The sequence below is a fragment of the Canis lupus genome, chromosome 4, assembly GCF_003254725.2.
Source record: "Canis lupus dingo isolate Sandy chromosome 4, ASM325472v2, whole genome shotgun sequence".
NCBI classification, from domain to species: Eukaryota; Metazoa; Chordata; class Mammalia; order Carnivora; family Canidae; genus Canis; species Canis lupus.
Genome location: NC_064246.1, coordinates 4,560,104 through 4,579,869, shown reverse-complemented (window position 1 = coordinate 4,579,869; position 19,766 = coordinate 4,560,104). Strand labels below are relative to the sequence as shown.

The 19,766-nt window shown below is 43.1% G+C and overlaps 1 protein-coding gene across 5 annotated transcripts in view; it reads left to right on the top strand.

Moving 5' to 3' along the window:
* TBCE (tubulin folding cofactor E) overlaps positions 1 to 19,766 on the top strand; it is a 111,476-nt gene that overhangs the window by 89,421 nt on the left and 2,289 nt on the right. For all 5 annotated transcript variants that reach the window (XM_035714991.2, XM_025448635.2, XM_049108749.1 and 2 more), the window contains 12 exons: positions 5,178 to 5,363; positions 8,286 to 8,374; positions 10,314 to 10,413; positions 10,856 to 10,958; positions 12,119 to 12,195; positions 13,477 to 13,572; positions 14,380 to 14,444; positions 14,543 to 14,607; positions 16,045 to 16,197; positions 16,884 to 17,037; positions 18,497 to 18,565; positions 19,096 to 19,155. In XM_035714991.2, coding sequence (XP_035570884.1) covers positions 5,178 to 5,363; positions 8,286 to 8,374; positions 10,314 to 10,413; positions 10,856 to 10,958; positions 12,119 to 12,195; positions 13,477 to 13,572; positions 14,380 to 14,444; positions 14,543 to 14,607; positions 16,045 to 16,197; positions 16,884 to 17,037; positions 18,497 to 18,565; positions 19,096 to 19,155 — 1,217 coding nt within the window. The remainder of the gene's footprint in view (positions 1 to 5,177; positions 5,364 to 8,285; positions 8,375 to 10,313; positions 10,414 to 10,855; positions 10,959 to 12,118; positions 12,196 to 13,476; positions 13,573 to 14,379; positions 14,445 to 14,542; positions 14,608 to 16,044; positions 16,198 to 16,883; positions 17,038 to 18,496; positions 18,566 to 19,095; positions 19,156 to 19,766) is intronic.

Sequence of the window (19,766 nt, the reverse complement as noted above, 5' to 3'; positions counted from 1 at the left end):
GAGCTGATAATTAGCCTGTGGGAGCAGGCGTCCTTTGCCTTCCTCCAAACTGACTGCTAATCCAGATGGTTAGATAGACACATCCAGCCTCACTTAACATGACAGCTTTGTTGGGCTGGAGGGATAAGCATATTAGATTCTCATCAAAGATGGCTGCCAATCATTCTTCCCATTCTTATTCGAGCTTGTGACTTCTCCCATCAAGAGGCGGAGGTTATTTCCCCTTTGCTTGAATCTAGACTGGCTTGTACCTAAGCTTTGGTAAGTGGCAGAAGTGGTGTGTCCGTCCTGGGACAGGCTTTAAGAGGTGGTGCAGTTTCTGCTCTTACAGAAGCCATTGGCCCAGTCAGCTCCCAGCCACCCTAGCCCAAGTGCCAATAATTCAAGTGGAGCCATCTCGGATTGTTCGAACCTCAGCCAACTCCCAGCTGACTATAGTCACCTGGATCACTCTACATGACACCATGAGAAACAAGAACAACTCAGTTGAAGCAAAGCTAACCCACAGAATCTTAAGAAAGAGCAGATCATTTTAAGCCACTATACTTTGGAGGATGTTTAGGTGGCAATAGAGAATAACTTTATGTCTGAATTTGCATGCGAATTTTATCTTGCGTACGTTAATAACTGTATTTTTCCCCTTTTAAAAAAAGATTTTATTTAGCAGGGGAAGAGAGAGCACAAGCAGGGGGAGAGGGAGATGCAGGGAGCCAGACGTGGGGCTCGATCCTAGGACCTTGAAATCATGACTTGAGCCAAAGGCAGGTACTTAACCAACTGAGTTACCTAGGAGCCCCATTAACTGTATTTTTTCCTGGCAAAACTGTATATAGCTCTATGGAGAAATTTTTATGTCACGATGTCATTGACATTATATATACCTTAGGAGCCTAACTGAACAAGTTTGGCGGCCACTGCTTGAGTTTAGAGATTGTAGCTTTGGGATATCCCAGTATATCAGAATATGTGGGTTTATGCTTAACAGCATATTAGATATAATGCTGTATAGAATAGAAAGGACTGCTGTATTGATCTGCGTGTCTGTAGAGAAAGGCTATGCTAGGCAATATAGTGATGGCTTATATATTATGGCTTATATAATCCTATAAATAACCTCATTTGGTGGGGCTTTATAGATGAGGAGACTCAGGCTGAGAAGGTAAGATTGGCTGCCTGAGGTCGTATAGCCAGTAAGTTTTGTGGGGCCCAGAAGGATCCCAGATTTGTTCTACTCAGACTCCTGAGCTGCACCGACCTTGTCCTGCTCCTGCCTTCCATCTTAGGAATTTATCTGTCAGGACACCTGGCCGACTCAGCTGGAAGAGTATGTGACTCTTGACCTTGGGTCATAAGTTTGAGCCCCACATTGGGTGTAGAGATTACTTTAAAAAAAAAAAAAAACTTTAAAAAAAGGTATATGTTGATTAGGAATTAAATTTAGGGAATGTGTTTAATTTACCAAAATAAAGCATTGATTTGTATCTGTAAGGCCAGACAGAAATGTAGGAAAGAACAAGTAGTCAGAAATCCTGAGTTCTTGGTCGTGGCTGTGATACTTCTAACAGTGGACTCCAGGACCCCCAACTGAAACAGGGTTAGATATGAGGCCCAGTGAAGTCAGAATGCCCTGGAGCATTGTTCTAAACAAGCAGATTCCTGGGATCCAATAAGATTTTCAGATGACGTTCTGTTTTTTAGGTTATGAAGTCCTAGCCTAGATAATCTCTGAAGTAGATCCCTTCGAATTCTTAAAAAATGATGCTAGCTATATTTCATTACTTTAGCTGAGTAGCATAACTGTGCTTCTTAGAACTGTGTTGTTTTGTTTTGTTTTGCTTTACAGATTTTATTTATTTGAGAGGGAGTAAAATGTGTGAGCAGGGGAGGCGGGGCAGAGAGGGAGGAGGAGCAAAGGGGAGAGGGAAAGCAAATTCCCCACTGAGCAGGGAGCCCACCCAGCGTGGGGCTCCATTCCATGACCCTGAAGTCATGACCTGAGCTGAACTTAGATGCTTAAGGACTGAGCCACCCAGGCATCCCCAGAACTGTGGGTTTTATTAACAACATGAACTTCCCCAGGGGCCAAAATGTAACATTTTCTAGGAAGCTTCTGGTAGTCAGTGATCTTCTGATATTACAACATACTGTACAGACTCAGAACTTGATTTTACTGCAGCAGAGAATTTAATTTCCTGCATCATCAGTTCTCTCCTCATCGCTGGATTATTTTCAGCAGCATATAGATCTGATACACGCACCCCCCCCCATCATAAGACATTCCTTCTTCTGATCCCCTGTGTCCCTATAGCTGCCACCCTAATGCTCTTCTTCCCTTTGGGGCGAAAGCAGCCAGGGCTCCCTGGCTCCTTACTGTTTGGAACTCCCCCACCCAGCTACTGCCCCACTGCTCCTACCAGGGTTACTTACTGGTCACTAGATTTGGTGGCCAGCCTTAGCCATCACCTTGCATCCTTTTGTAGTGCTGGACATGGTTGTCCACTTTCTTCATTGGCTTCCAGGACCCCACATTCTGGGGTTCTCATGACCTCTGGGCCATTTCTTATCCGTGGCATCACTTCTAACTTTTAGGGATCACAGACCCCTTTCACACTCTGGTCATCTCTGTGGACCCATTTTTAAAAAGTGTATGTTTAGGGGCACCTGGGTAGCTCAGGCGGTTAAGCGACTGCCTCAGCTCAGGTCATGATCTCAGGGTCCTGGAATAGAGCCCCATGTCCTGGGATCGATCCCTGCTCAGCGGGGAGTCTGCGTCTCCCTTTGCTGCTCCTCCTGCTTGTGCTCTCTGTCAAATAAGTAAATAAAATCTTTAAAAAGTGTATGTTTATATGGATGAAATTTATCCATACGAGTTTTCATCCTTTTTAATTATGGTGATTTCTAGGAAGCTTTGATTTCTTTAAGAATCAAAGGTTATGGGATCCCTGGGGTGGTGCAGTGGTTTAGCGCCTGCCTTTGGCCCAGGGCGCAATCCTGGAGACCCGGGATCGAATCCCACGTCGGGCTCCCGGTGCATGGAGCCTGCTTCTCCCTCTGCCTGTGTCTCTGCCTCTCTCTCTCTCTGTGTGACTATCATAAATAAATAAAAAATTTAAAAAAAAAAAGAATCAAAGGTTATAAGCTGAAATAGTGTTTATAATACAATTTTTGGCAATTTATGTATATCATCATTCTCTCAAGTGATCAAATGATAGTATTAACATTTACGACTATTTTATAGTGGATATTTAGATCATTCAGAAAATAAGATCTCATTGCCATGATGTCATGCTGAAAGCTGAAATTTAAGAGGTCCTGAGACCCATATTGAATCTCTTGAAAAGCCTGATGGAGTGGTAATTACATCCAGTAATATGATTAGTCTTAATGTTAAATCTAAAAATTGCTCTAAAACCTGGATAGAAATTGTGGTGAAATATCCTATTTCATGTAGCATTCTTCCCACATTCTCTGTTTTTAGCCCCATATTTAATCTTTGACAATATATTTAGTTCAAGTTTGTTATTGGAAAGATTTTGTATGTAAGCCTGTTACCCACAAATGTTTTCATCTGTGTCCTTATTCCATCTCTGTTTGTAGCTGTGATTCATCTATAGTCATTTCATGTACAGTTTGGTTTGGTTTTTAGAAATCTCAACATTATTTTGTGAGTAATTTTATTCAGTGTTACAGCTAGAATTTTTAATGACTACATCTGTCTGGTTTACTTAACAATTCCTATCCAGCTGGGCTTTCTGACGTTTTCCAGAGTTCCGCAGTTATAAATAAATGCTGTTATACAGAATCTTTGGAAATGCAATTTTGTTTGTATTTTTAAGTTATTGCCTGCTCACAGGTTCCCAGGAGTATGATCTTACAATCAGAACTGAACCCAGCCTTGCAGTCTCTGAGGTGTTAGGATTTTTCTTTATTTTTGGCCAGTTTTTTTGAAACTGGTTTTGTGATGTGAATTTGCATTTCTTAATCATAAGCAAGGTAAAACTTTCACCTGTGGAATTAATACCTCTTTTTCCTATTATGTGAATGGTCTGTTTCATATTTCTTGCCTGTTTATCTGTTGGAGCTTACTATGCTTGCATAAGCTCACAACGCTTTTTAATCAGTCATATCGATTATACATTTGTATGTTACTTTTCCCTTTTATGCTGATGTTAATTTTTCAGCATAGAGAATATTTTACAGACCTTCAGAACATTGCATTTATGGCCATTCTGGTGGGTGACATTTTCTTTTTTTTTATTTTTTTAATTGTATAATTCCTGGGTTGCCTGGCTGGCTCAGTCAATAGAGTGTGCAACTCCTGAGCTCAGGGTTGTAGGTTCAAGCCCCACATTGGGTGTAGAGATTAATTACAAATAAAATCTTTAAAAATAATTGTGTAAAAAAATAAATAAATAAAAATAAAAATAATTGTATAGGGCACATAGGTGGCTCAGTGGTTGAGTGTCTACCTTTGGCTCAAGGCATGATCCCAGGGTCCTGGGATTGAGTCCTGCATCCAGCTCCCCACAGGGTGCCTGCTTCTCCCTCTGCCTATATCTCTACCTCTCTCTGTGTTTCTCACCAATAAATAAAATCTTTTTAAAAATACTGTGGAATTGGGCAGCCCTGGTGGCCCAGTGGTTTAGCGCCACGTTTGGCCCAGGGTGTGATCCCAGAGACCTGGGATTGAGTCCCATGTCAGGCTCCCTGCATGGAGCCTGCTTCTCCCTCTGCCTGTGTCTCTGCCTCTCTCTCTCTCTGTGTCTGTCATGAATAAATAAATAAAATCTTTTTTAAAAAACTGTGGAATTGCTTTTATTTGTATTTATATTTATATACTATATTTATGAACACATTTATAAATGTAGATGTTTTACATTTGTGGCAGACTGACAATTTATAAAGGATTTTCAAATGAGTTATTTAAAAAAATTTTTTTAAGACTTATGTATTTTAGAGAGACTATGCGAGCAGAGGGAGGGGCAGAGGAAGAGGGGGAGAGAGAATCCTCAAGCAGGTTCTCTGAAACAGGGCTTGATCTCATGATTCTGAGACCATGACCTGAGCCAAAATTGAACCAGACGCTGAACTAAGCCACCCAGGTGCCCCTCACACATGTCATCTGTAAATGTCCTCATTGATGATATTTTATTTGTTCCATTTCTCTTTTTTCACAGGCACCCAACAGGAGGATCCTTTATTCGTCCAAACAAAGTAAATTTTGGAGTGGACTTTCTCACTGCAGTTAAGAATCGCTATGTGTTAGAAGATGCGCCTGAGGAAGATGGGAAAGGGCAAATTATTATAATTGGAAATAAACCCGTGGAAACAATTGGTTTTGACTCTATTATAAAACAGCAAAGGTATGTAGGATTGATAATGGCAGAGATGACTTTCATCACTGTTCAGAATTGAAGTTCACTGGATTGTATATTGACACCCAGAACTTTGCTTCCAACTTGGTCTGTCCTTCCTGCACAAACCGCAGATTGAAATCAGAGGAACCTGAGGATTGAGTCTTTGGGGAAATAAATGTTCTTAATTTAGCATAGGATTGTTGGGCTTTTCTATATTGGGATTAAAACATTAGTTTGCTCATTATTAATATTTATACCAGCTGTCTTGTGGAATAAGTAACTAAGGTTGACACTTTGGTCCTTTTCTGTTTCATGGTGACATTTCTAGCTGGGTGACAAATAAGAAACAGAAACAGAGCTCTGAGTTGTTACCTGCCATGTGGCATGCTGGTCCCACCTAGAACTGAGTCATTTTCCATCTCTGGGTGCACACCCTTCTCACGTAGGATGCTTGTGAGATTGCAGAATCTTGGGTCCCTTCCTAGCCATTAATCAGAATGTCATGGACTCTTGCTTTTAAGAAGTACCCCAAATTATTATGTAGTAGTTTGAGGGGCACTGCATAATGCATTGTAAAACTGCTGAGGGCAAACATTCTGTTCTCTGAAACTCTGTACACTGTGGTTCTATGAAAAGAGGCCTTCCGCTCTCTCCGATGCACTGTCTGAATCACAGTGAGTAGAAGCTGATGTTCCCACAATAACCCAAGAACCTTCCAGGTTATGCAGATTCATCGGTGGTCAGTGCTGTGGTGTTTGACCCTGACCCAGATGGTGGCTTAGTAGTGCCCTGGGTGGCCACCCTGGAGAGTACATTTGTACTCTTGGTGTAGGACTGCAATCTTTTCCTTTCTCTAAATGTCTCTTAAGTCAAATAATTAACTGTAGTTTTGTTCAAAGTCTATTGATGTGCTCTCTTATTTTGCTGTTCCTGTTAAGATTTAACACAATACAACCATTAAAGTGCCCCTGGGGACAGTGTTGAAGAGTAAATTCATTTCTTGATACCTCTGTTCTTTAGCGGAGGTGACCAGCATCAGCAAGAACATCAAAAATTCAGAGGTACAATCCAAATATCTATAATCATAAAATGGACGAATAAAGTGTGTTGTATTCATTCAGTGGAGGAATGTTCAGCAGTGAACGTGAGCAAACTACTGCTTGATGCAACAGTATGGGCAAGAGCTCATTAACACAGTGTCCTGCAGAAATAGTCCCACAGGGAAGCACAGCTTGTCTGACTCCGTCTGTGTGAAGGTCAGAATCAGGCACAACTGCTCACTAATGTTAGAAGTCATGATAGACAGTTTCGCGGGGAGGAAGCAACTGTCAGGGACACAGAGAGGACTTCCCAAGTTCCGAGAATGGTGTTCTTGATCTGGGTTGGTTACCTGTGCATATTTATTTAAAATCGCTGAGCTGTGTATTCACGTATAAGGGAGGCTAAAGCATATACTTTATGTGATTTTTTTTTCAATAAAAAATATGTGAAGGAGAAAAACTTAGAATAAATCAAGATTTTTTTAAGGTTTTATTTATTTATTAGAGAGAGAGCACAAGCAGGTAGAGCAGCAGGTAAGGGCAGAGAGAGAAGCAGACTGCCTACTGAACAAGGAGGCCGATGTGGGATTCAATCCCAGGACCCCAGGATCATGACCTGAGCTAAAGGCAGATGCTCAACACTGAGCCACCCAGGTGCCCCGGTATTGTCCTTTTATGATTGGCTTCTTTTGCTTGGCCTAATGTCCTCAAGTTTACCCTTATGTCAGAATTTCCTTCCTTTTCAAGGCTGAGTAATATTCCGTTGTATGGGTATATCACACTTTGTTTATCCATTCATGTATTGATGGACATTTGGGTTGTTTTCACCCTTTGGCTACAGTGGTAATGCTGCCATGAACATGTGTGCAAACCATAGCGTTTTATTTATTTTTTTAAAAAATATTTTATTTATTTATGTGAGAGAGAGTGAGAGAGAAAGCACAAACAGGGGCAGAGGGAGAAGCAGACTCCTCACTGGGCAGGGAGCCTGATGTGGGACTGGATCGCAGGACCCTGGGATCATCACCTGAGCCTAAGGCAGATGCTTAACTGGCTAAGCCACCCAGGCGACCCTAAACCATATAGCATTTTAAAGCTGTGGAATCTGATTCACCTAAAGCTCAAAGAAGCGGTGGAATTGGGATTTGAACCCAGGTGATAGGGCTCTTAGATCCCATAGTCTAGATACCACATAGCTTCTTTCAATGAGTAGAAAATGCAGATCCTCCACACTTAAAGTGGTTTCTGAGATTATCTAGTAAAGCTGAAGATACGCACACTGTCCAGGATGTAACCCTAGAGGGACCTTCACATGTAAATATGAGAAGTATATGATATGTTTACTTCAGCCCTGTTGGAATAATCTAAATGTCAACAGTGTAGTAAATAAATTAATTGTGGTCTCTAAGATGTGAAAATGAATGCTCTAGAGTATGTGGGTTGATGTAGCTAAGTTTCACTGCTGAGCGATACACTGTTGAGGGGAAAGTAGCTTGGAGGAGGATATATGCAGTAGGATACCCTTTATATCAAGTTTCATTATGGATGAAATGCTATTATTGTTTAGGGATGTGGAAGTGTGTTATAAAACTGTGAAATGCTTAGGTGTAAACAAAAACCCAGTACCTGATACCGGTTATCTACGGGGAGCAGAGGAGAAGCATTCTGTCCTGGATGGAACCTGAAGAGCTTCAGTGCTATTGGTAGTGTGTATAACGCTTACTTTCTCTTTCTTCTTTTTAGTAAAGCTGCATTGCTTAAATTGGCTGCTGGGTACTGGTATTTGTTATTTTTGGTAACTTCTCATATGAAGTGCTTTTTAACGTTTAAAAGGGCCAGTGGACGTTTACATGTTTATGCATATGTGTGAACTCTGTTTTTCATGCAGTCAGCTCAGCAAGTTGCAAGATATTTCTCTGAGGAACTGTGCAGTGAATTGTGCTGGCGACAAAGGAGCAATTGCCAAAGCATGTCCTAGTATCCTTTCACTGCAAATCTGACTTTGCACCTGACACTTGTGCCGGACACGGCCAGGAGCCCACCAGTGTCTGTTCTCCCTGACTTTCTTCCTAAGGGCATCTTGTCTCACCTGGGCCAGTTGCTGCCCAGGTAAATTATTTACTTTCCCAGACCCCTCGGCCTTCAGGGGAGACAGTGGGGCTCACCCCAAGCAAAGGAAATGGAAAGCAGAAGTGTCTGGCCGGGGCTCCTTTTTTTTTTTTTTTTTTAAGATTTTATTTATTTACTCATGAGAGCCAGAGAAAGAGAGAGAATGAAGCAGAGACACAGGCAGAGGGAGAAGCAGGTTCCATGCAGGGAGCCCGATGGGTCTCCAGGATCACGCCCTGGGCTGAAGGCGGTGTTAAACTGCTGAGCCACCAGGGCTGCCCTGGACGGGGCTCCTTATGCGAGGACAGGCTTGGCTGGTGTCTGCCTTTTGCCCCCTGCCCAGGGCTTGGTAGCCATCTGGTGTGAAGACCGTCCAGTAGGGGCAGGGAGAGCAGAGGAGGAGCCAGAGGCCCTGACTGAGGCCCAGGGCCCCTGCCCTCCTGGACTGCCTTCTTGTGGGTGCGCAGAATCCTCTCTCATGTCATGCGGCCGCCTGCGGTTTTGTCACCACACCCCAAAGCAGGCTTTCCCAAAGATTATAATCTCTTTTCTCTGCCTTCTCCTAAGAGTGGTTTTTGTTTTTGCCCTATATTGCTTTTATGCCCACAACTAAAAATATTGCAGAGGAGTTTGAAAAAACAAAATCCCACTGGCAAATGAAATGGACTTTCTTGAACTTTAAAAGGTTTTCTCATAATTCTTTAAGTTGGCCTAACCTCTATGTAATAATTTATTATGCCACAGATCGTTTATAACCCATGTTCTCTGGGGGAAGAGATGGCAGATGAGCAGCAATCTTTAGCCAGCTATTTCTCGCTTTCCCTGTAGCGCATCCTTTGTGGTGATAGAAATTAGAGCAGAGCTCCTCAGCAGAGTGTCTGGGATGTTGACCCCCTCAGTCCTGGACCAAAGGCAGGCGCCAGATCGCTGAGCCACCCAGGGATCCCCATACCCGGGGCTTCTTGATGCTGTGCTCCCTCTTGATGGCACTGCATTCCCCCTGAAGCATTCAGCTCAGGTGCCGTTTTCTTTCTCTCTGGCTGGTTAATCCTTCTCTAAATCCTGGAATCATTCTTAGCACTTTAGAACCTTTGTCCCCGGTCACCCCTTGTTGTCTGTCTTGGGAGATGCCACTGATGACTTGGGGGTTCCCACAATGCAGAGCAGAATATTGCACCACAGAAGGTAGTGCGTAGCCTTGAGGCAGCAGCCAGAAACTGTGCCCAGGACGAGACCCGTGGGTGCACTTTAGGATTTATCAACCAAACTCTGTCATTCCTTTTCTCTCTTTTTGTGGGATATTGTTAGAATGGTTGAGCATTTGTTAGGACATTTGGTTCTTATTTACTATTGTAGATACTTGTCTCAAGTTCGCAGTATAGGACAATGAACATTTTCTTTTTGCTTTTCTTTCTTTCTTTCTTTCTTTCTTTCTTTCTTTCTTTCTTTCTTTCTTTCTTTCTTTAAGTATTAGAGAGTGAGCAAGAGAGAACATGAGCAGGGCAGAGGGAGAAGCGATTCCCCGCTGAGCAGGGCTCAATCCCAGGACCCCGAGATCATGACCTGAGCCAAAGGCAGACACTTAACCAACTGAGCCACCCAGGTGCCCTGAAAATGAACATTTTCATTTCTAAATGAAGACTTGGGTGACTTAAAAAGGTAAAAGTAGTGTGTGCTCATGAAAAAAATCTCAAGTAGAATAGAGGGTGTAAAGTGAGAGGCTAAAGATTGGTGCTCTAGAATTAAGGGGTGCCTACTGTTCTGTGTGAATCTTTCTGTATTACTCTTCCTTAACATGTACTTTGAGATATCAGAAAGGTAGATTTGTCACGAAACCTGTTGTCCTCGTGGGATGAAGTCCTAGATATTGCTGATCAGCTCAAACACCTGGAAGTTCTTAACCTCAGGTATGAACTCTTAGGCATCCATTCTGTCACCTGGTATTAAAACCTCTGACCTCTCCTCATTCCCTCTCAGCATTTCTGTGGCAATGAGGGGGACACAGCTTAGTGGAATTTAAGCTTCATTTCTTCTTCTTCTTTTTTTAAGATTTTATTTATTCATGAGAGACAGAGAGAGAGGCAGAGACATAGGCAGAGGGAGAAGCAGGCTCATGCAGGGAGCCTGATGTGAGACTCGATCCCTGGGACCATGGGATCATGACCTGAGCCCAAGGCAGATGCTCAACCCAACCGCTGAGTTCCCCAGGTGCCCCTGGACTCCCTTGGTTTTTAATCAATTTCACTTTAAGGCTCATATTAAATCCCCAAATTGTTGCTTTTGATGACTTTCACTCGGGCCCCCTGGGGAGCAGGCAGTCTGCACATCGTGACTTTTTTCTCTACACAGTGAGAATAAACTCAGCTTTCCTTTGGCTTCGCTGACTCTGACCCGGGCATTTCCTGCACTGAAGATTTTAGCCCTTAACCGGACAGGAATAACGTGGGTGGAGGTAATCCTGTTTCTTTGCAAAGTTTATTACCTAGAAATAGGAAATTTCAAAATCTTGGCTTAATAGGGAATGAAAACACAATGGTGGCTTCATTTCATCATCCTATTATCGAAATAAGAGGACTCTTTAAACCACCTCACAGAAAGTTACAGAATCTTTCTAGTGAAGTAGAATTTTGTATCTTGGGATCCATATTCTCTCTCTCTCAGGTCCTTCTGGTTTGTTCTGGTGTCTTTCTGGACAGTGGCACTCCATAGTGGTTAACATATGCTGAACTTCAAAAGCCCTCGAGTTAGCTGTTGATGGAGCTCAACCAGTTTCCCCAAGTGCTCCAGGGCAGAGGCAGGGCTGCCACAGGGTTCTCGTCTCCTTTTCTCATTTGAGATTTGGCTCCTGGAATCCACTGTTCATTGTAAACAGCTGGGTTCAGAAAGTGGACCAATGAGTCCTTTGCCCGGCAGCGTTTGGAACTTATGTCTGCCACTACTTTTTTATATCAGAGGTGAACTGACCTCAACTGCCCAGAATATTCTAACTTCGAACCAAGTACACCCCCAGCAAAGTTACTTGTCTGTGAAATGCCACTGTGGCGCCCATTGCCTTTAGCTGGCGCTCCCTCCTTTTGCAGGGGGTTTAGACCTAGCATGTGAACAGGAAGGGCATGTAGAAAATTCAGGTGCTAGAGATGGTGGTGAAGTTCAAGTGAGAGAATGTCGAAATATTTGGGAAACACTGTCTATTATGGTCTTCTTTACAAACTCAGGTTGGTATTGAGAACTGAGGAATGGTGTTTGACATTGATTTCTTAACTTTGGTGAAGCAAACTGTGTCAAATAATAAGAGTGGGCGAAGTGCACGTCTGCAAGTCCACTGTGCAGGTGTCTGGTAGAGTTCAAGAGCTCCCGGAGGACGTATTCCCGGCTCCCGGAATGCCGGCTGCATTCGCTCCCGTGTCACTGAAACACAGCTCTTGACATTTTAATTTTGTCACCTGTCCACTGGCACTCCTAGCCTGCACTAGAGTCCGTGCTGAAACGTCCACCGGGCATTTTATTTCTAAAACAGTAACTGCACTGAGTTAATGTAGAGGTTATAGTAATAAACACGCGGGAAGAAACAGCCAAGAGAGGCTGCTTCAGCCTGAATTGTTTCCCTCCTAGGTGCTCCGGTGTGCCTCTGGATGGCCAGTTCTTGAGGAGTTGTACCTCGCCTCTAACGACCTTTTCATTTCAGAAAGGTAACGAGGGTTTACTTACGTGCACGTATCACTGTCTAGGCTGAATAAATAAATGGTCTCAATTATGCCTCACACTAATTTTTTTAAAGGATTTGTAAATAAGAATTAGAAACAGGCTTATTCTTCACAAAGTAGGATGTCAACTGATTATTGCATCTAATTAAGGAAAGGCCCATCACAGTGAAAGCCTTGGCTTAACTATATTTGAAGACAAGAATTTTATTAGTTTGACAGAAATATATTTAATTTGTTTCAAAATGGACGTTATGTGGGAAATCCTTTATAAAGATCAAATAATGCATTTTAGTTAGCATTATTCTTCAGTAGCATTATTCTACTTCAGGTTGATGTACCAAAGTATATATAAAAGCTTGTTCTCTTTAAGTAAATTATATATGTTGTCTTTCTCTTTGGTTGATTGTTACTAAATTATTATGTGAAATTAAACATGGGCAAATTTACACAAATTCTCAATGAACAGATTCATTTTATTATACAGAATGATTTATTATACAGGCAGATGGAGGTGTTTTTATTTTTATTTATTTTTAATGATTTTATTTATTTATTAGAGAAAGGGAGAGAGAGGGAGAACAAGTGAGCAGGGGGAGGAACAGAGGGATGAGAAGACTCTGCACTGAGCATGGAGCTTGACGTAGGGCTTGATCTCATGACCCTAAGATCATGTCCTGAGCCAAAACCAAGGGTTGGACGCTCAATAGACTGAGCCACACCCAGGACACCCTGTAGGTGTTTTTTTTTTTTAATATTTTATTTATTTATTCATGATAGACATAGAGAGAGAGAGAGGCAGAGACACAGGCAGAGGGAGAAGCAGGCTCCATGCAGGGAGCCCGACATGGGACTCGATCCCGGGACTCCAGGATCGCATCCTGGGCCAAAGGCAGGCGCTAAATCACTAAGCCACCCAGGGATCCCCCTCTGTAGGTGTTTTTAAATTATACTTTTTATTTTGAGATAATTTAAGATTCACATGCAATTATTAGAAATAATCCTCTGTACCCATCATCCAGATTTCCCCCTTGGGAACATCTTGCAGAGCTGCAGTGTGATATCACAACCAGGATCCTGATGTTGGTCCAGTCCAGCTGCAGAATATTTCCATCACCACCAGGGCCCCTCATGTTTCCCTCATGTGGTGCTCTCCACCTGCCTCCCGCCCCTAACCTCTCCACTACACTAAATGCAGATATTTTAAGGTTATATCTTTTGAAAACAAGAGATTAAATTCATGGTGAAACGCTTCTATTTTCCATACAGGCCGGCTGATGTTCTGCAGACACTCAAATTATTAGACCTTTCCTCTAATCAGTCAATTGATGAAAATCAGCTGTTTCTAATAGCATATCTGCCCAGGTAATTTGCTCCTAAAATACCAGTTACAATAGTGCTTAGGAAATTTTTAGTGAGTGGATCATATGTTATATACACTGTCTCAGTGGAAACGTGATGCTGGTGATGGAACTCACAAACTGTAATTCCTGTTGGGAGACTTTATTTGAATTTAGGTGGAGAATGTCCTTGTGAAGCACATACACTGTAGTCTACATCTGTACTAGGTAACTGAGCAATGAAGGATTTGGGCCTTGGTGCTAATGTCAAAAAACTTCATTCATTAAACTTTGGGAAATTAGACCATGTCTTTTTCTCTTTGAGACCCATAAGCACACAGCACAGCAGCAGGCCCCAGGAGTGGGTAGGCAACTGTAGCATCCTCAGAACATGAGGCCACTCTGAGTGCTCTAAACTGGACTTCGTGGTTTCTTTCTTCTCTTTCTTTCTTTCTTTCTTTCTTTCTTTCTTTCTTTCTTCTTTCTTTCTTCTTTCTTTCTTTCTTTCTTTCTTTCTTTCTTTTCTCTAAGATTTTATTTATTAGAGAGAGACAGCATGAGCAGGAATAGAGGGAGAGGGAGGAGCAGGCTCCCTGTTGAGCAGGGAGCCCAAAGTGGGACTTAACCCCAAGACCCTGGTATCATGACCTGAGTTGAAAGCAGACGCTCAATCTACTGAGCCACCCAGGTGCCCTGACTGTATGGTTTCTAAGCATTTCACATGGCCTGAAAGCCTAGGGTGTGGGGAAAAAAATTACAAATGTAGTCTGGTTGATAGCCCGTAGCATTTTATAATGTGCTTTGTAATCAAATTTAACGTTTTAAATTTCAGATTAGAACAACTCATCCTTTCTGATGTTGGAATTTCTTCTATACATTTTCCGGATGCTGTAGCTGGTATATGAGATCATTAACTCCACTCTCCTGCCCAGCCCCTCATACTTGAGCTGTCTCTTCCACTTCTGCTGTATAATTTTATTCTCCTTTTTTTTTAGGGCAGAAAACATTAATGTTTCCTTCTTTGCAGTACCTCATAGTAAATGACAATCAGATATCACAAGTAAGAACATCTTCAGAATGTGCATATGGCATGGTCACTATTTTCCACTCTCATGATGAAATTCATAGGTTCCTTCTATTAAAAAATATTTATTTTTAAAATATTCTTAAGTTAATTTTAACTCCTCTATAGTTAATGTGCAGTGTTTTGTTAGTTTCAGGTATATAATATAGTGATTGAGCAATTCCATACGTTACTCAGGGCTCATCAAGATAAATGTACCCTCAATGTCCATCTTCTATTTCCCCCATCCCCTAGCCCATCTCCCTTCTAGTGAGTTGCTGTTTGTTCTCTGGAGTTAAGAGTCTATTTTTTCAGTTTGTTTCTCTTGTTTTCTTTTGTTAGTTTATTTTGCTTTTTAAATTCCACATGAATGAGATCATATAGTATTTGTCCTTCTCTGACTAACTGCTTAGCATAACACTCTCTAGCTCCATCCATGTTGTCACAAGTGGCAAGATTTCATTCTTTTTTATGGCTGATTCATATTCCATTACACACACACACACACACACACACACACACACACAAAGCACGTCTTCATTCGTTAATTAGTGGACACTTGGGCTGCTTCCATGGTTTGGCTATTGTAAATAAGCTGCTATAAACATAGGGGTGCATGTATCCCAAAGTTTGTGTTTTCTGTTTCTTCGGTAAATACACAGTAATGCAATTGCTGGATCGTAGAGTAGCTCTATTTTTAACTTTTTGAGGTATCTCCCTACTGTCTTCCACAGTGGCTGCACCAGTTTTGCATCCCCACCAACAGTTGCACAGGGTTCCTTTTTCTCCACATCCTCTGTGGCACCTGTTGTTTCTTGTGTTGTTAATTTTAACCATTCTGACAGGTGTGAGGTGATATGCCATAGTGATTTTGATTTAATTTTCCTGATGATGAATGAAGTTGCACATCTTTTCATGTGTCTGTTGGCAGATGTCTTCTTTGGAAAAACGTCTGTTCGTATCTTCTGCCCATTTTTAATCAAGTTATTTGTTTTTTGGGTGTTGAGTTTTATAAGTTCTTTATATATTTTGGATAGTAGCCCTTTCTCTGGTGTGTCATTTTCAAATATTCCCTCCCATTCTGTAGGTTGCCTTCTAGTTTTGCTCGCGGTTTCCTTTGCTATGCAGAAGTGTTTTATTTTGATGTAGTAAAAAATATTTCACATTGAAAGAGAAATGCTTCCTCCAGGTGAAACCCCAAAAATATTAGGAAAGAAATTAGTTCAATTGGCCCATAAGCACACTGTCATTTTACATGGCAGAGCTCTAGAGTGAGAGTACGTGTTCCTCCTGGTGGGTGCTCGGCACAGGAGGACGATCCCGTGCCTTGGACTGAAACTAGGGGCTTTTGCTTTTCTCTTGCCAGTTCAAATAATCTAAGAAATTAGCCTGAAACATGTTTCTTTTCACGTGTCATCTTTTGTTGGGTTTCAGTGGTCATTTATCAATGAGCTGGATAAGCTGCAGAGTCTGCATGCTCTGTCCTGCACACGAAACCCCCTGATGCAAGAGGGCAAAGCAGCACAGACCACGCATCAGTTCATCATTGCCAAAATTGGGCAACTGAAGACTCTGAACAAATGTGAGGTGAGTGCTGGTATCGTGACCAGGTGTTTTTCAGATGAGGAAACAGATTGTCCCCCTAAAATGTAAAGAGTCGGAATGTAGGAAATGGGCAAAAAACCGTAAAAACCTGGAATATTGTGAAGGGTATTGGTATAGTTTTCCTCCAAATGGTAAAATATTATCCTGGCGCATTGCTCAGTGATGGTTGGGCCAGGTCCTCGGGAGGCAACATCACTTAGGCCATTATAGAGAAGCCTGACGCTCAGCTGCCCCCTTGAGGAGGGGCCAGGAGTACTGGGTGCTTGCTCCTTCGTCTCCGGGGGGGACCACAGGCAGAAAAAAGACCAAACCACAGAGCATATCCTCTCCTTCTCAGCCACTCTTCTCATCCAGCGGCCCAGGCAGTGCCTTGCTGGCATCCACGCAGCTTGCGTGGAATCATCCACTTCCCGCTGGGGGCGGGGGCACCTGTCAGATGCCGGCTCATAGACACATAGACTCTCATGAAGAAAATCCAAGACCAAAGTTCCTTTTTTCTTCTCCAGTAAACTCCTGAATTCTGTCAGGGTTAGGAAGGAAAGGGAAAACCCAAGTATTGTCCCTCTCAAGCTGATTCTTCTCCACAGGTGGGCAGCGGAAGGACAGGGTACAAAACACAAACCTGTGTCAGAAGAATAACAGGTCTGTTTTTATTCATGCGACCACAGATCCTCCCGGAGGAAAGGCGCGGAGCTGAGTTGGATTACAGAAAGGCCTTTGGAAATGAATGGAAGGCGGCTGGCGGACACCAGGATCCAGACAGAAACAGACCAAATGAGGAGTTCGTTGCAGCACATCCCAGATACCAGCTGCTCTGCCTCAGTACGTGCATGGCCCGTGACCTTCCCTGCGGTGACTGTCCAGCTGGCATGGTTGGGGATCCGGGGGGACCCCCGGGGCCTCTGCTCTCCTCCTTTGGGGCTTTTTGTTCTCTGGTGGACTGTCGGTGTGATCCTGGGGCTGCATCAGCAGGTTGGGAGCAAGAACCAAACCACTGTCGTTAGAGAAGAGAAGTCAGCAGCCTCCCTCTGTTGAAGGAAACTTGGGAAGTTGTGGGTTCCTGGCATTCAGGGTGGGGGAGCAGCTCTGAAGTGGAAGCTCTCCTCATGGGTGCGTGCCCTCACCAGGCTTCCCACTTGCGGAGGTAGGACAAGGAGGGAAGGAAGCCCTCAAGTTCTCCTGGCGTAACCTAGGAGATTTTAAAAATGAAGAGCGTGTTTAAGTAGAACCAGGGCACCGGTGTTTTTTACAGTCCCCAGGCAATCCTACTGTCCGTGAAAGTCCAGATGAGCGCATCACTTCTCCCGCGCGGGCTGCTCCGAGCACTTGTGCTCGGAGCACTTGTTCTGCAAGGTGCTTCCTTCCCTTCTCCGGCCTGGACCCTCAGGCATTGAAGCTACCATTTCCGATTCTTAGTCCCTGATGTACTTTCCATTTTGTTTTGACTTCATTATTATTCCAAATTTCACTTTTATTTGATTTTTAAAAAAATATATTTCCTAATGCAAGCAGCTCACTACAGATATGCTTCTTTATCTTTGACGAACATTATCTTTGACGAAGAAAAGCTGCTTGTGGGAATGGCTTTCAGATCTATTAGCTGGTCCCATTTCCTGCCTCTTTAGGTGAATTCTGAATCAGCTGCGGGAGGGGAAGGTTCTTAAGCATCCCTGCAGAAGTGGCTCCATGCTTCCTTGTGAGGAACACCAGGAGACAAAAGCACAGCTACTGGGGGGTATTTATAGAAATGCAGTCACTGGTTGGCCTAGCAAAAGTCAGAGCAGGAGAGGCCTGCTTTCCCGGCAGCCTTCTTTTGAGGCTGCTTTTCCAAGCAGGGGAGCACCCAGCCTGGCCTTACTCCCTCCATTGGACACCTGAGGGTGTCCTGTGAGTCATGTCTCAGATAGCTCCAGGGGTTCTCCCTCAGGACTCCAAAAGCAAGGGAACTGTTAGCAGAGGCAAAACTCTGAATAAATGTCTTAAGCATGTGAAGGCACAGCCTCGTTGTTAGCTGGGGTCAGGACACGGTCCTTGAGGAGCAGCAACATGAGACAGTGGATGGAGGAGTCTGGAAGCAGTTGTTGTCCATCCCTCCTAAAAATAGATAAGTAAATGAGTAACTGAATAAAAAGGAACAGATCCCAGATTAGCATAGCAGCTGCTGCTGGGTGGGTCCTGGGGAGGGAGGAGGCTATGCTGACCCTCGTGTGCACGACTTCTTCCTTCTGGTTTCTGGTAGCCCTGGGGTTATCACGCTCCCTGTTTATGTCTTCTTACACAGAATACGGTGCTCCTGAAGATGGGGAACTCAAAACACAACAGCCGTTTGTGCTCAAAAACCAGCTTCTAAGTAAGAACCCCACGCTCAAAGACCACTTATTCGCATTTGCGACCTTAGGTGCTGAAGCAGGTTGTGAAGAGCTTGTAGGGATTGTTGCTTTCTCTTAAGTGAGTACGTGGAGTACTTGGATTTGGAATGAAATGATGAATTATCATTTAATTCTCATACTGAACATTTTAGTGATTCCTATGGTTTCAACTCACTCGAGTGTGTTATGAATGGGGAACATGTGAGAAGTGAGCTGACTTGTGATTTGTAAATTTGTGACTTTTTTTACACCAGGACACCCAGCTGAATTGTCAGGAGAGGAGCAGGAGGGGAGAAGGGAAGGTGGGAAGGCACTAGGATGTTGGTCCAGCCCTTTTGTTGTTGTTAATTCCGTAGAGAATTAATAGAAGGAATCTTCAACATCAGTAAGACCTGTTCCTTTATTGGGATCCGAGCCAGGCACTGACTAGCTGGATCATTTGGTTAACGTGTGTGTGGAACATAAATCCTTATTACAGTAGTTCTCAGGCTTTTTCCTTTCTTCCTTCAAGCACTGAAGATAAAATATCCTAATCAAGTTGATCAGAAAGTCCTAGAGAAACAACTGCCAGGTAAGAGAAGTAGGCCTTTTGCCTCCTGACACTTAGGAATCGCTGGTCTAGAGACGAGATGGCGGGAAGGAAAATAATCTAGAGTGTGAACTTCTAGAGCTTATAGGTTTTCACTAATCATTTATGGTCTAAAATATAATCCATCATCATTCCCCACCAAAAGCTCAAGTCTCCCATAACCATATCAGCTTATCTAGAAAAGTCTAGTTAAAACTGGAAGCCCTTGTATATGATGATATCTTTTAGGCAAGGCATGAGCGCTGGAGTGTCATGGCTTTGCCTGAGCCACTGCTGTTTAGTTCCCAAATTGTGGCTCTGGTACAGAGAGACGGTGTCACTGGGCTTGAGGTCTGTCTTACTATCCCTTCATAAGACAAAAAATGTGTCCTGGTGAGTTGAAGGGTGAGTATTATGGACATTTGTGACTTCTCATACACTCTACTCCTTACCAGTCAGGAGTCCCTGCAGAAAGTTTTCGGACATGGTCTTTTAACGGACACACTGAAACGGTTTTCTTTGGAAAAAGGACTTCAGAACTCTGTCTTACTGGAACTGAATTAGTTTCGTTCCACAAATACTTTAGTGTCAACAAAACTAGATTGATCTAAGGT